The sequence below is a fragment of the Molothrus ater genome, chromosome 6 (genome assembly GCF_012460135.2).
Source record: "Molothrus ater isolate BHLD 08-10-18 breed brown headed cowbird chromosome 6, BPBGC_Mater_1.1, whole genome shotgun sequence".
Lineage (NCBI taxonomy): Eukaryota > Metazoa > Chordata > Aves > Passeriformes > Icteridae > Molothrus > Molothrus ater.
In genome coordinates this window covers 14880970-14897914 of record NC_050483.2, presented here as the reverse complement: position 1 = coordinate 14897914, position 16945 = coordinate 14880970, and the positions used below count along the sequence as shown (strand labels likewise).

The 16945-nt window shown below is 44.6% G+C and overlaps 1 protein-coding gene across 5 annotated transcripts in view; it reads right to left on the bottom strand.

The window, feature by feature from the left end:
• Positions 1 to 16945, bottom strand: part of OSBPL5 (oxysterol binding protein like 5) — a 174410-nt gene that overhangs the window by 131691 nt on the left and 25774 nt on the right. For 2 of the 5 annotated variants that reach the window (XM_036383432.2, XM_036383433.2), the window contains exon 1: positions 3318 to 3474. The exons of 1 other annotated variant lie outside the window; for it this stretch is intronic. In XM_036383432.2, the coding sequence (XP_036239325.1) occupies positions 3318 to 3413 (96 nt within the window). In that variant the 5' untranslated portion in view covers positions 3414 to 3474. Of the gene's footprint in view, positions 1 to 3317; positions 3475 to 3812; positions 4004 to 4450; positions 4887 to 16945 lie in introns of those variants that run through there. 2 more of the 5 variants (XM_036383435.1, XM_036383436.1) reach the window with 2 other exon arrangements.

Here is a 16945-nt window from a genome sequence, read left to right as displayed (position 1 = left end):
ATGAAAATTAAAGTACCTTTCAGAGCAATCTCATGATTTTGCTGAGAGAAAACTGAAGGAGAGCTATCATGTACACTGCTTTTGTGCCTGAAGTGCTGGGACACAGAAGGACCAAGCTCACATTTAAGCTTTGCACTCGACACAGAACGAGACATTTCATCCCTCGATGCCTCTCTGCCACATCTGATAGATCAGCAGCAAGTCTGCTTTTATCTTGGTTTCTGCTGATCGATTTAGACAGCACACCCTTCAGGACTCTACTACAGCAGCATTCCAGTTTGGGAATACACACAAAATAGCTATTACATTATTCCTTGGGGGTACAATTTCACATTGATTGATTCACTGACAGATTAGATAGGATGAAGCAGGCAAGCCCCTTGTTGAGTTTCCCCCCTCCTCCCCACAAGGAGAGTTGCACACGTCCCAGTTTATTAAGGATTTCTCTTTTGCCTTTAAGTATTTCTCTTTTGCCTTTAGCTGGTTAATTTTTCACTGATGCTATAATCATGCGAATGGTAACCGGGTTGCCAAAACACTCCAACTCATACAGCCCTGCAGTCAATTCCCAGTAAGTTGAAGCTTGGCATGGAGTTTAACAAAACACATAGAAAAACTACTATCAAGAAAACCGCCAGCACAGTAAAGTTATTGATATTGGAACAGAGCACAGGCCTCAGTGGCACACTGCAAAGGAAAGCCCAGGTATACAGCTGGCTGTTTATTAAACAAAGAGGGGAATTGAGCCTTTTCAATTCAGACTTTGATTTATATACCTATAAATCCTTCAATGTGAAAGGAGCATAAAGGAAAAAATGGCACCATTTCAACTAAAGACACTACAGAAAACTGAGACTAAAGAACAAGGGATATGCCCATGTTTTTTATGCAGCTTGAAAGAAATTAAAAAATACCACCACACAAGCAGCTGGACTATTCTAACCTTCTAACCCTAATCCCTCTTTCACATCACTCTCCTTCTGTGATGGGCAGAAACCATTTACAGGTAACTCTTACTAGCCTGGTGTTAGCTGCTTTCAATTTTGCAGAATATTCCCCTTTAGTCCCTTGATCTTTTTGTGTTACACAGATGCATATGCAGTACCTAGAGCCCGATGCAAGGACAACACTCCCATGCCTTGAGCAGAGAAAGAGTATTCCAATAATTGAGAAATGTGGAAACCTGGGCAGGTTGTACACTGCTCCTTAGTCCTCCCCACAGAGGCTCAGCAGCTACTTATCAAAAGGGTGTTTTTCAGGATGGTTGTCTCCTTCCCCCTTCATTGCATGACCAGAAAGAGCCACAGTGGCGGGGAGGAGCTGGGATGAAGGCAGAACCTGTGATTTAGACACAGCCCTGTACAATTAAATATACCACAACCACACAGCTCCAAAATGAGGGCTGAGGAGCACCTGGGAGGAGTTTGCTCAGTCTCAAGATGCTTGATGCTCCATAGCACATCATAAACACCAGCAGTGACAGTCAGCAGCCTGCATGAGGAGTGAGCAAGCCCAGACCCACACTGAGACATGCTGGCAGAGCAGGTCACTGTCATTCCTGCCAAAAACCCATGTGTATTTGGCATTTGGATTGTTCCCATTCCCTGAGCTACTTCTTGTGTTTCCTTTACCTTAGTAACCACAGCAGGCATGCACAAACACCTACAAAGTGCTGCCAGAGACATCTCATGTTGAGGACTGGAGGCGTGAGGAGCAGCATTTCTGGCTGAGAAAACACTGTGCTGTTAATGCTCCAAAGGCAGGGAGGTCAGGAGACAAAACACTAAATGCAGCTTTCCCCCAAATAAAACAGGAGATCAAATAGCAGAAATCTCTGCAGTTGCAGAGGGAGGTCTGTGCTCTGCAGCTCAGAGGCAGCAGGGCCCTGCTGACACACTTCAGGGCAGTTTCATTTTTACCTCTTCAGCCCCAGATCCAGCACTAAAAGACCTCAGCAGTGGCAACGCTAACAACCTCCCAATTGCCTCCAGCAGATAACAGCTCCCTTGGACATGGAGCGAGTCCAACCCAATTCAGATTAGCTTAACTGAAATTTTTATGATCTATGAACATAATAAGAATTAGTCGAGTCTCAGTTTTGCTCTGAGCACGGCACACTGATTTCAAACACTGCATACTACAGATTATAGGAATGGCCTTTCCCTAGAGATATCCTGATTCCAAACCACAACACTGTATCAGACACAGAGCCATTTTTCTCCTGCTGTAGCCAAGAAAGCACCTTGAGCAATATCTAATCCAGTAATGGAAACTGAACCACCTGTACTCTGCAAGCCTCCCTCCCACTCACCTGATGAATCAGTGTTGCAATAAAGCACATGAAAATTAAATTAAGCACCATGAAAAGATTAGAGCAGTAAATCCGCCTTTCAGTTACTTTCATGCATCACCATGATTAAATCATTCCTTAGGTTCACACTGTCCTCTTCAAACCAGAATAGGCAGTGGGCAGGACTATGGCCTGTATTTTCTCCTTGAGTCAGAGAGCTGCTGTCTGTACCTCCATCAACAATACCACAAAGTAACCCCTGGAGCTGAATCTGACTCCCTAGCTGCCCCAGGTCCTTTTGGCCCAGCTCTGTCCCCCTCCTTGCCCTGCTGGGGTGGGGATACTCCCAGGGTCACTACCATCCTGCTGGGAACTGCCCAGCTGAGAAGACCCATTCTCCTCTTTGGGGAAGAGAACTTACCACACACAGAGCCTGGCTTGAGGCTTCTGTCTCTCCCTCCCCACTCACACCTTTTTGAAAACTTGCTGCCAAGGAGGAAAGGTGGCAGCTGGGGACACATCCAGTGCAATGGCTGTTCTCTGCTGTACAGACATTGCTGAATGCTGTTGCTATCTCCTACATCAGTGCAAAGAGGGGGAAGGAATATTTTGACAACAAAGATACAGCTGCACCTGGATGAAGTGAGGAGGTTGCTACGCAGTTTAAAGAACTTTCCCCCTCACTTATGTTAAACAATTGTTTCACACTACAATGCTCTAGGTTTGCATAGCACTTGAAATATACGGTTTCTGATCCAAGAGTCAGTCACATGTGCTTATGTGTTTATTTCTCTAGAATGCTGCCTTGCTTCGCTTAGTGCAAGCTACAAGCATTTCTAAACTCAGGTTTCCAAAATCTGGCTTTTAGATAGCAATGCCTATGGTCTCCACCATGGTATCTGTACAAGCACCTATAGGAAAGGTAATTACTATTGTCAATTAAATGTAGCCAATTAGTAACAGCGCAGTCTCCTTACTAGTTCCTCACCACGCTGGAAGAAGTACATTAAAAATGCGTTCCACCTACCAGATATGCCCACATGTCTAAAGAAATCAGGTCTCCTTGACAGCACGCCATCCCACACGCCACACCGGCCGCTTGCTGGCTCCCCAGCCCTGCCATGCCGAGAAGTCGGGGGGCAAGGGGAACCACCCCACAGCTCCCGTCGCCAAACCCCAAAAAAGGCACACGTAGAAGCGGCGACGCACAGCCTGGGCACAAAGCACGGGCACAGGCGGCAGGGTACCCTCCCAGAGCTGCCAGCGCTCAGACCCTCGCTGAAATCACGCCGCCCGCAAGCCGACTCCGGGGTACCACGTTATACTTAAAAATAGGCAGCCTGGCAGCGCGGGGGACAGGAAGAACAGCTAGCATGGGAGGCGGAGGATTTATTGGAATAATTTAGGGCAGGGAGGGGGGGGCGGTATTTGCTTTTATAGGATATTTTGGGGAGGATGGCTTCGGGGATTCGGGGGAGGACGTGGATTTTAGGGGGAGGTGGGGATGTCCGGTGCCTCTTACCTGGCCGGGGCGGCCGAGCCCCCGCGCGGTGCCGCGCTCAGCACGCCGCGCCCCGCCGCCGCCGCATCGCCGGGACACGCGTGGGACGGGAGCGGGGACACGCGTGGGCCCCGCCGAGCCGCTCCCCCGGCGGCACAGAAAGCGCGCAGCGCCGGGCCGCGGCCGGACAGCTGCTCGGGGGAGGCGGCGGCAGGAAATACCAAAAGACTGATCCAACCACGCTAGGGAGAGAGGGAGGGAAGAGAGGGGGGGAATGGAGAAGAAAAATAGAGGGCGAAAAAATAAAAACGGAGGAGAGGGGAGGAAAAAAAGAAAGGGAGAAGGAAACGTGCAAAATCCGGGCGGGATCGGCGCGGAGCGGGCGCGGTGCTCGGCTCCCCGCGGGAGCGCCCCGGGGAGCGCCTCGGCCTCTCCCGGCCGGAGCTCGGCTCCCTTCGGTTTGTTATTCCCCCCCGCACTCCCCGCAGTTCGTGTCTTTCTTCTCCTCGGCACAGGGAGAGCCCGAAGCCGAGGCAGAGTAAATAAAGCAAAACCGCCAACCCCTTAAACAAGAATCAGGCGGACCCCCCGGCCAGCAAGCAGCAAGCCCTCCCTGGGGTTCACTGACGCCACGCGCAAGATAATGGAGAAAAGCCAACCTGGAGGAATCACCACGCTGAAGCCCTGCAGCTGCAGGAGCACTTTGTCTCAGCATCCAGCCACACGCCTCCGCCGACGCCGTGGCTCAAAGGCGCCCATGCAATATGCAGCCCTGACACGCAGCTGGGCGCGCTCCCAGCTTCGCCTGTGCATCCAGAGCGAAAAATCAATCCCATGGCAAGCGCGGACCCCTAAGCTCCTCCAGACGAGGAGGACAGTCCAATCATCGCATGCCTGGTCTCAGCCTGCCTGCCCTTCGGGGGAGGCATGATTTTACAGGCAGCAGAGTATCTGGTAAAGCATCACGGCAGAAAACGACCCAGCCACACGCATTTAACTGATGCTTCCTCTCTCCTCCACTCTGCAGGTCCCACGGTTCAGCACTGGACCGAGAATAGGAAGCCAAACAGGACTTCACACCTCCTTCAACTCCATGGGAAGAGATGTAGCGAACTTAAAAGGCACCCAAACTTTCTGAAACCAAAAATCACATGAGGGGATAATGTGACCAACATGAGTCTGACTTACATCACTAAAGTCTGAATCACCCATGTAGAGCTGAAGCTTTGGTGCAAAATACAGCATGAAGCTCAGACTCATGCTTCTGAAACCAGAAGCATTAAATCATGTGCCTGAAATGCTTTACTACCCCACCCTTCACATAAAAAGCCAGATCCTTTTTCTCTTTACCGTTTGCAAGACAAAGATCTCTAGCTCTGATGTTCCTCACACTACACGGGAAGCCAGCTTCCAGCACTAAAGAAAAAGCAACTCATTACTTGAAAAGGTTTCCCAGATCTTAATGAAAAATCCTGAATTCATCCCAAGATGCAAGGTCAGCTTGGACCAGGGCATAATCTCTCTCACTTACTGCCTCCAGCCAACTCCAGCCCAGGCTTCCCTGGATCACTGATAGGGATCCAGGGAAGGCTTCACCCTGCATCACTGATATCCACATACCTAATGCCAGTAGAGGTAGCTGATTTTCTCCTGGTCAGCTCAATGGGACATAGAGCAGAATGCACTGTACCTAGCTAGGAGTAGAGCATGATGTGGGAAGGAGAAGTCACATCCATTTTTGCTCTTCCCTGGAAAGAAGTACTATAAACACAACAGAAACAATGAACAGCTCACACAGCCTAAGCTGCCCCTGCTCTTCACACAGCACTTCTCTACCCATTAAATAAGCCCCTGAATCACTTGCATAGAGCAGGTGATTCTAAATTCACCTGTATTTGTTGTGATTTCTGCCATCATCTGCAAGGTGTGGAGAGTTGTCATGATTCCAGCTGCCTTCAAGTTGGTCCGGATTTTCACTTAATCCTCACCAAAATTTAACCCTGAGGGCAAGCCTGTACTGTGCAATGGGGCAGGGCACTGCATGGAGATGCCAAGGCCTCTCATCACCCTGGCTCAGGGCACTGCCAGCTTGAGCCATCCTCTCAGAGCATGAAGCAGCTCACCCTGCCTCATGCTGCCTTCTCACTCTCCCTGCTGCCTCCTGTCCTGTCTGCTCCAGGCCACACTGGAGTCCTTTCTGTGTTCTCCACTCCCTTCTGCTTTTAGAGCTGGAACACTCAAATGCAGCCAGGTAGTTTGCCAGCACCTTGTCTGGTACAAATGGCTTTTTAACAAAAGCATGGACTTGACATTGGTCCACCTGTCTGCATCCAGGCTGGCTTTGTCCCATCATGGCTTCTCAGCTACTTTGCTACAGAGATCTACAGTTTTTAGCACCCTACATGAATCTTGGTGGGACTTAAAGTTCACTTCCCAGGGATTTCCATTTTGGACGTTTTTTAAAACCCTTCTAAAAGTGTTTTGGCTAAGATTTCTACTAAATTATTTTCTTATCAGGCAATCATTCCATGATTACTAGGGTTTCATCTGCCACATTGCTGCACAACACTCATTTGATAAAAAACTGAGCATCCAAAATTCTTTATGTCAAAAAAGTTAGAGACCCTGATAAAAAAGATAATACATTAGGTTTTCCTATATGCTCTAGGACAGTGCATGAGGCATTAGTGATACACAGAATTGTCAGTTAAATTGTCAAAATTTTGTCCATAAACTGGAGAAAATGAGAGAAAATTTACCTCAGACTGATGCTTTGCATCGTGCAGCCATGGCATTTCTTATGGTCCAGGGAGCCCTGAACTTGAATTTGCTGTGTCTTCAGACCTTGCACCAGATGGGTCCCCTGACTCTGGGTTAGAGCAATCCATCACTTCCCTGTCTGTCTGTCAAAGCTGGGACCTAGATCTGTTCTCCTCCTTATAAGTCCCCCACAGAAAGGTGGGGAGTAAGCAATGCAAACAGTAATATTTTTGAAGACCATTTTCCACAGCCCTCTAGTGTCTATTCTGTTAACAGCCCTTCAGAAACACATCTGCTGGTTATGTGCTGTCAGCAGTCCATGCAGATACACCTGAGGTGTGTATCATAAAACCCCCAGGGGTTAGATGTGTAGTACAGAGCTCATAACCCAGCTGTGCATTTGGGGTGAGCTTTGCTGTGTCCTAATGCCACCTGAGCTCCCTAGCTTAAAGCTAATTCATCAGTGTCCCCCAGATATCACATATCCCTTTGACAGAAGCTCTTTGATGGATGTACCTTGCAGTTAGGGCTGAGGACCCTTCTGGCTTCAGCTCTCCTTTGCAAGAAATCAGCATTCCTTTCAGGGGGTTGGCAGCTGTGGTATTTCCTTTGGGCATTTGCCAGTGTTTGTAACACTAAACTTTCCTACCACAGAAACAAAATTCTGTCCTAAAACGCCTTGTAAACTGGTGTGAACTCTATCATAAACAGGGTAATGAAAGCAGCAAAGCACAATAAGCTTTAATTCTAGTGCTGGGAGAGTCTAATCAGGCTGTTTCAGCTGTCATTACTTCAGTCTAGCAATCCAATAATGCAACTTGAAGACCTTGATAGTCAGAACACTGAAAAGCAGTATCTCACATATTTTTATGGCAACCCTTGGAGATGTGCAACAACACAATATCAGTGTTGTCTAGAAATTGTGGTAGATGCAGACAGGCAGGTGAGCAGCAGCAACAAAGAGAGCACTGAGTTCTCTCAGGTCAGCAGCCTGCCTAGGAAATCATTGCAGTGCTTTCCCCTGCATCTTCCTTTTCAATCCTCCACCTTTCACAGCTGCTGAACGAGCTCCTCTTCCCCCAGCAGAGATCAGACCCCCATCTATGTGAACTGTAAATGCATGCTCATTTGGCAGAGTCCAGCAGACTTGCTGTTTTATGCTTTCCTATATCTCACAACATAGTTACAATAGTTCTACAAGCTCCCCTTCATGACTAGATAGCTAAATGCCATAAAAGCCATAAGATATATTTATTGGCCTCTATTAAAATGAAAATGGACAGGATCATATTTCTATCATTATAATTACTACAATGGCTCTAGAGCCATAACCACATTAATCAGACATCATATGAATGGTTGTTAGCATTGTAGGATACTTGCCCTTAAGCTCATGGCACATAGTGAGACAAGAAGCAGGAAGCTTAAAACAAATGAGTGAAAAAAATGTTATTAAACACGGGTCTTTATCATTAGTCATAAGCTTCAACACAGCTGTATGCAATTAATGATAAGAAAAAGATCACTTTTACCCACAAGGGTTTTCCAGTGCAATGTTCCTTAGCAAAAATATTCAATGTCATAGCTGGATAGAGCAGGAGTTTCTTGTTAACAAATAGTAGTCTGTCTGTTTAGAGCTCTGAAAAAAGCATGTTTGTTCATTTTACATTTTGAAAAACAGAGCTGCTGCTAAACCAGGATCCTAATTGCTAGTTTGCTGGAAAACGTCTCTGGAAAAGTTAGGTAGAAAAACCACAACCATCTCCCTGGGAGCCACTGGAGACTGGAGTCCTCTTGTGGCAAAAGGTAGAAGAAAATTTCCAGTGACTGATACTGCTGAAAGCTGGGACCCAGTAAGAGGTGCAGGGAGTATCTACGCCACAGTGTTTTGATCCTGCAGACTTGTTTGCTGTGGTAGCTCCTTTCTGTTAGTGTGTTCCCTGAGATGATGTTTCTGACTGGGGTTGTTTTTGTTTGTTTTCTTGTCTGTCTCTGTTAGCAGAGGTAACTTTTCCTGAGTGGATTGCTAGCAAAAGTTTTTCTCCTGGCTAGTATATTCACTGTACAGTATCAGAGGTCAGCTGCCATCCTTCTTTTCAGTCTGGCTGAGGTGGGCAGATAACACAATTCTGAGACCTTGTTTAGATCTTGCTGCTCTGTATTTCTTCTCCTTTTCTGCTGCATTGTCTCCTATCTGCAGACCCTATGGTCTGCCTTGAGCTCATCTTAGGAGACATTTCTATGAATGATGGATATTGGCCATGTTAGTGCCATGATCCCTGCCTGGAACAGCACTGCAGAAGATGGAGTAGGTAAATAAACTGAAAATCTTTCTTTACTCACACACTGTGGTCAGAAAGCTTTCCATGTCCACACTTGGCCTTGAGTTACAGCAAAGAGGTTATCTGGCTAGCAATTTCACCCCATGGGCCAAGCCTCCAAAGGGCTCATGAGCCTCTCACAGCTCTGGTGGTCCTGCCAACAAGATTTTGAGCTTTCAGGAAAGTCTTCAGCAGGAGCTTGTAGCACAGGCTTCATAGGCAGCTTTAAAGACCTGCCAGTAACAAGATAAAAGATCCCAGCTGCTCTTACCTGATTTATTTTCTCTATCCAACCCATCAGTTGCTTGGATGGTGCCCTGCTTTCTATAACCTTAGCCTCCAGGATATTTTTCAGGAATCTAAATACAATGCCATTTCAACTACTTCACCCCAGACCTCATTCCAGAGAAATTGTTTGTGATCTTAGGTATCTTATATTAAACAAGATTTTTAGGGCAGACCTTACTTTCCCTACCCTGCACCCTCACCAATGTAAACTTCAGTCTCAAGGCACTCATTCAGGAATCCTGAACTACAGTCTGTGTTGGGAAGCAAAACTGTTCCACATACATGGGTCTTGCTACAGCTAGAGTTAAATGATGTTTAGTTGTGACTACCCAAGTTTCTAATTTCTTGCTGTTCAGCTGAAGCCAGTTCATATCAAGCACCATGGACCTATTTTATTTTCCTCCAAATGTTTAAGCCAGCAAATTAAGCTGAATGCTGCCATTATGGCTTTGGTGTGAAAAATACATCAAAGAGTTTGGCTGTCATTGATTTGTTCCCACAGGCCTGGCCAGTTAACTAACTGCAAGTATCATCTCAGAGAATAGCCCAATATACTGAGCTGATCTAGTGAGCAAGGTTCCTTCTGCAGCAGGCTGGAAAGCAGCCGAGATATCCAGGATCTGACAAATTGTCCAGTGAAATCTGGGCTAGATTTCAAAAACTTTGATAAGACATGACACAAAACCAATTTGGTATTCAAAACCATTCCAATAGCCCTTGTTGTTGGTCAGGTTTCAAGCTAATTACAAAGCAAGCTAGCTGTTACAAAGTCTCAAAGGATGAAACAAAAACATTCATGTATATGTAAACATACCCATAAGGAGAGTCATAGCAGAGTTTGGGTTGGGAGGGATCTTTAAAGGTCAGCCAATCCAACCTCCCTGCAGTGAGTTGAGACATCTTCAGCTACATCAGGTTGATCAGAGTCCCATCCAATCTGACCATATAAATATGTGTATAAATGAAGTTCTAGCATGGCTGCAATGTGAGTCCATCCCCTGGGCAACAGTCCTCTCCAAACTCCTGCAGCATGGGTCACTCTTCCATGGGGCTTCTTCACTATGGAGAGGCTGCACAAGTGTGGGCTCCTCTCTGTGTGAGCCTCCCACAGGTCACAGCCTCCTCTCAGGCATCCACCTGCTCTGGTGTGCAGGGGGATCTCTGCATCCCTGTGGATCTCCATGGGTTGCAGGGGCACTGCTGCTTCACCATGGGCTGCACCACGGGCTGCAGAGGAATCTCAGCAGAGATTCCCTCCTCCCCCTCCTTCTGCACTTCAGACCCTGGTGCCTGCAGGGCTGTTCCTCTCCCATGTTCTCATTCCCCTCTTCTCTGGCCACAATTACAACTGTGCAATCATTTTTTTTCTCTTTTTCTAAAATATGTTATCACAGAGGGGTTACCACCACTTCTAGTTGGCCCAGCCTTGGCCAGTGACACTTCCATCTCTGGATTGTCAGGGAGTGTCTCTGCTGGACACGGAGGAAGCTTCCAGCAGCTTTTCCCAGAAGCCACCTCTGTAGTCCTCATGCTACCAAATCTTGGCCATGCAAACCTAATCCAACACATGTATTTCTATAAAAGATTCTCCTATCAGACTCATAAACATAGACACATAGATCTTCATATGGGCCAGTACCAATCTCTGCACACATACTTAGTTATGTATTGACTGATCAATACTCTGTCCATAGGTAGATCTGGATCTAGACAGACAGAAATCACAGCTTAATTCCTATTTTTTTACTACTTTGTTCTCTCCAGAGAGGGGCATTTTGAATTAAAGATGATTGAATTTAGCTCCTGACGCTCAATGTATAGTATTGATCTGGAGGTCAGGCCAGAGAGTCACAAATCAGCTCTATTAGTAGCTTTGTAATAACATTGTATCATATTCCCAAGCTTACAGCTGCTTCCCAGGTTGTGTTTGTTCTCATTCTTGACCCTTTTTATTTTGTTTGACTCTTGACTCACTCTTGTAGCCAGCTCATCTCTAATAAATTATGGAACTTCTCACAGCTTCTTCCCTGCTCTTCTCTCCAAAATTCATCTTCTGGCTCCATTTGTGATCAAGCAAAAAAGTCGCCTTGGCTGTTACAATTCATTTTAAGGACTCTTTGTTATTGCTGATGCCTCCGGTGAACTCCCACAGGGGCTTGAAGGAGATCAGGAAGAAAAAGTACAATAATATTTTTTGCTGCTTCTGAAGGATGTCTGGTTTGTCTGCACAGAGGGATGCCAGTATTTTTGTCATCCTTTTGCTTCAAACAGGGAGACCTGTCCAGTGTAACAGTCACAGGTTACAATTATAGAAATGAAACACAAAACACTGAAGCCTGAATGAAAAATATTTCCTGAGAACAGATCTAACACTATCAAAGACCATGCTCTGACTTACAGCCCAAAAGGACGGCACGTAAAGGTTTGTTCCAGAGCAAATTGTCTGTCCCTTTTATGCCACAAAGGACCTGGTTTGATCCCAGAGTCACTGATTAGATCTGTGCTGTTGCAGTCAAAACACAAAGGTGCTCTTACAGAGGATGGCTTGATTTAGCTACTACTGGAGTCCTGAAATAGTGGGATAATACCTTGGGAACTAGGTCCTCCACATGGGTGACCTGATGGTGGCCACAGAGAACTGTAGGTAATTGCTCCATCATTTTGCAAATTAAATTATGTTTTCAGCCATGATGAACTGTATTGTTACCCTGTCAGTGACTGTGTCTCCTAATCCCTTCACACAGTGAAGCCAGACTTGGTGTGGTGTGTGACTTTCTTGTGCTGTTGCTGCATTAGCAAGCAGGAGCACATCTGTAAGGCAAAGAAATTGCTAGTGAGGATGCAACATGCACACTATTTGCATTTCAGAGAACTGGCTTTGGAGTAGCTTTAGTCTGGTTCCATCAAGTCAGCATCCATCAACAACTGCAGCAAATTAGGCATGCTCCTAGAGTGCATCTTCCCCTGCTGATTCACTGAAAGGGATTCCAGGTGCATGTACTCTGAGGCTGCTCTGGATATGAATCAAAGAGCAGTAAATAAAAATGATCTGGATATTTGCCTCAAAATCACATTGCTGATCTGTCTGAAAAAGAGAGAGAGTGACATCTGAGAAACTAAGAGGCTGCTGACTGAAAAAATCTAAAGAAGATACTGATAGAAAAAAATACCCTGAATGCAAAGACACAGATTTTAGGATAACATGCCATCTTATCTAATGCCTGGTAACAGCTCCTTAGGTTTGCACAAGCCTTAGAGCGTGTTACTTAGCCCTTCTGTGTAATGCTCCCTCAATTATACCTGGCTGTGAAGGTCAGGATATTTGTCCCTGTTGACAGCCAGGGGAAAACAGCTGTGTGGAGCAGCTAACTCATGTAGGACATTGCTGAAAGCAGATCCCACAGCTGGGACACCATAGCCCCACATTCCACCAGGCCTCCACTGGGTGCAAGCCTTGCCATGAGGCCAAAGGCTGCTTTTTTCAATCACATATTGTCACATGGCAGTTTTGTGCCACTGTTTTGAAGATGAACTGTTAAATGTAGCAGCCTTTCACTTTGAACTCTCGTAGTAAAGATACAGACATTAAAAGTAAGACCAACTTGTAAGAACAGATGTCCTTTGAAAGGCAATCAGCGAGAAACATACCATAGGTTTGAACAACTAATGCTACCTGTGCTTACATTGACTGAGAAATTGCAAAAAAACCACAAATATATGGAATGCGTTAGTTAAGTGTTATTACTTATATGTGTACAATTAAAGGTGTAATGTTCATCAAGTATATAGGGATGAAACCAGAGTTCAAGACCATCAATGATCTCTTGCTGCCCAGAACAGGAGATTCTCTGATATGCAACTAATCCTTGTCCTGCTTCCCAGTGGCTACAAAGAAGATAAAAGCATAATGGGTAGAATAAAATATTCTCAGAGTGAAAAAAATAACTACATTTGAACATGGTGAGCTAATTTGGTAGTGCTTTTCAGAAGTACCTCAAGTAACTCTTAGGAAAAGAGTTTTTTTAAGCAGAACAAAATCCAAATCAACCTTCATGGGTGTGGAGTCATATTAAAACCTTCAAATTTATCCTATTTTCATCAGAGCTGTGCCAAGCATCTCAGCCAGCTTGTGCTTCTGCAGCAAAACTTCATGTTCCTCACAGCTCTGTCAAACTGTCCAGTGAATGCAGACAAACCTCAGCAGTTCTGGACACAGTCAGACAACTCACAGGATGCCTGTATCAGCAATGACAGTGATGCAAGGCTCTGCTGCCTAAAGCCAGAGGGAAGTCCAAGATACAGATTGGTTTTGAAAAATTGCACTTGCCACTGACAGGAAATTCTTTTTATCAGGCAGCAAAACCATAATGGAGTAGATCTGTAAAGGAGCAATATCACTCGGTGTCAGGTGGGGGTCTGGACATCATCACTTACTCTTTTTCTTTCCCCAGGAAGATTGCTCTGGGTCACTGGATTATGTTAAATAGGCTGGTAATTTTTAGGGATATTTGAGCAAAATTGTTTCCTCTTCTCTGAAATACTTGTCTTGGAAACCTGCTTACACATGTACACACAGTTTCTCCCTGAACAGATGTTACTTTTCACAAAATTACAAGGCTGATCTCTGTGGTGAATACTAAATAGCTTCAAGAAGTCTGTTCTCTGAGCTGGTACAGAACATAGAACTCAATGGAAGGAAAGGAGGATCTGGTAAGGAAAAGAACTTCTCCAGACTAGGTCCTGGTTCTGGCCTCAGATGCTGAATTTCTCTTTGCAAACCTTTTATGCCTTCAATTCTTCATGTGCAGAATGAAATATTTCTCACAGACTTTGCTTACATACATTTTATACTCTTGATGTCTTATCTACCATGTCTAGAACTGCAGTTACTCCTATTTTGATATAAATAACAATATTTTAGCTCAGTTCAGTATTGCACTTCAGTACTTGCACAGAAAAACAGTCGCTGACTCCTCTATTGCTTTCCTGTGAGTTTGTTAGATTTTCCCTTTAAAATTCACAAGAGGTTTCTAAAAGCACCAGTTTTCAGAATGGAAGAAATTTTCAAATCTAAAAAGACCTGCAAAGAAGAAAAGTTATGTTTATAGAAGAAACCAATCAGTCAGAGATGGTATTCTGGGTTTAGGCTTTTATCTCTGCAGAAGTAAAACCAAGTAATAAATGTCTTTATTTGTCTTTTCTATAAGAAGGGCAGTAAGATATACCTTAAACAACATAACCCAAAAAGCGTAAGGCAAATAATTTCTCTCTTCCTCTCCTCTCTACTTTTTTTTCTAACAGAAAGAAAAACTTGCTTGGTAGTGGGAAGTTGGGGGTGGAAAGGTAGGAAAGGACTATCTGGGGAGGTGACAGACTCTTCACTCTTACTCAAAGCACAGGTAAATGTCATCAGCTTGAGAAAACACAAAGGATTCAATGTGTGGCAGTTGCTTGACATATTCTCACCTCACTTGTAAAAGCAAATTCTTATCTGTTAGAATGGGAAAGGATTTTTCTAAACACAAAGTGAATGTAAATAGATACCTGTGAGCTTGTCTGTGCAGTTGTTTTTTCCTGGTTATACTGGTCTAATGAGATGACTCATGTTAGACCAGGGTGGACACACTGATTTTAGGTGAAGACTGGATCTTGTCAGAATAGCTTAAAGCATATGCAGCAATATACAGAAAAAAAGACAGGCTTTGATTTTTAGACACAGTGTGTCCTCCTGGGAACTACTGCTGGTTTAATTAGAGAGGTTCAAAGTCTCTCTCTTTCCCTTTCTATTGTGACTCTCCCATGTTGATCAGCCGAGTTTGAGGAGAGACTGAGCTGGTCTCTGCTGCATGACATTCCCTTCCCTTGAAAAGATGCCAACTCAGCTGACAAGTATTGTGACTGTAATGAGTAAACATTAACTATTTCACTTCTTAGCAAAGCACACAAGGAAATCAAAGGACCAGAGGGCCTGCAGAAACACTTCCCAGAATACAGAGCAAGCTTGGCTGCTGCTATGCATAAAATGAATGTATTTAAGCCTACCTACAGTTAAACTGCAAGAAAGTCAGAGGGAGGGCACCAAATGAAGTAATTTTTATGAAAAGGTTAAGGTTGGGCTCAGCTTTGAAATGCTAGAGAAATAATACTCTCATTAACAGGTTTTTCTCTTGTCCCCAGAGAGACATCCTTCTCAGGATCTGGAAACAGGATGCTTCCAGAGCTATAGCACTGACCTGATGGATGGGCAAGGGCTGTTGGGATGTTTTTAATGAGCTATAATGGCTTTCTTCAGGGACTTTGAGAGATCAAGATGCTGAGAACAGTTTGTCTCAAAGTATGACGAGGGAAAAGAATGATAAAGGATACAGAGGCAGGTAATCTGCTGAATTCATTGCACTGCAGAGAAATTATGCATTGACAAATGATCTGTTGATGAAAAAGAGGTTTTAAAATGACAGAAGTAGGTAGTATTGACTGCTGTGGATCAACTATTTTCTGTGGTTTTGGAAGAACTCTGAAGAAGCCTTCTCTAATAGGTTCAGAAGATAATTACTGCCTGCTTTTTGAGCATACAGTGATGTAAGAAGCAAAGCTGGAAACATCCTCTGCAAAAGGGGATAGATATTAAACATGTATCCTCAGCTAGGTCTGAATCTAGCCATCTTCCATCTTCAGCTTTCCAGAGCCACCACCCAACATGATCTCCAATGCAGACAGGATACCTGCCACACATAAATCCTCCAAAAATGGAGCAAATCCAGCCCATTGTGCTGTAAACATTTCCCATCCAGCTGTCAGAGAAGTACACATGCTCAGAAACAACCCAAATTAACTCTGGTCACAGTATCTTGTGCTTTATTGCTCCCATCAAGGCAGGGCTGATCATTTGTCTTAGAGTTAAAAATTAAGAGTCTAGCTCCTATGACACATGCCAGACCAGTAGAAAATCAACATATTTCCTTACAGCATCTCTGAAAATCTATAAACTCAGCTTGGAAAAGGCTTATTGAGTCAGCTTAGTGTGTCTTGGTCCCAGATTGTTCCTAGTCCTTGTTATATATTCCTCAGCACTCCCAGAAAGCATGGCCACAGCTACCCATTTGCAGCATGAGGCTGCAACAGCTCAGGGCTCCAGGTGTGAGCTGGGGCAAGAAAGCATGGGAAGAGAAGCTTTATTGATGACCACAACCAAATTAAGCTGAACAGATGCCCTGTTTTGGGATTAGCTGTTTTAAACATTTCTTTTAAATTAGATAGGACAAGGTTTGTGCCTTTAAAATAAACTGAAATGAGCAGAACTTCTGTCAGATAATGACCAGCTTTTCATGTAAAATGCACTGGCAAACCCAGTTATAGTGCAGTGAAGTTCTCCCTCTGGTCAGGTCCTGAAAGACATTTTCTCCAAGAGCATTCAGAATTAAATGTGCATTTAACTTTTCTTTCCATTTCACACTCCATTTCTAGTGATTAATGCTTGTGTTCTAGATGGATGAAAGCCGAAACAGATGTTATCCACTCACAATGCCATCCTGATAACCCTGAGCTAAAGGCTGAAATCCTTAGCAGATTAGCAGCTGAAATAAAAAAATGGATCAGTAAAGTGGGGAGTATGGCTGAACAAATTCTTATAGGTTTTATTTCTGTGGATAACAATGCACAGAGGCTATGTAATCTCCATGCTGATCTGCCAGAGGAAAGATTAAATGGCAAAATTCCAGCACTGAAACCAGCAAGTCTCCTCTGCTCTACTCCCTCAGTGTGAACATCAAACTTTTTTAGCAGAAT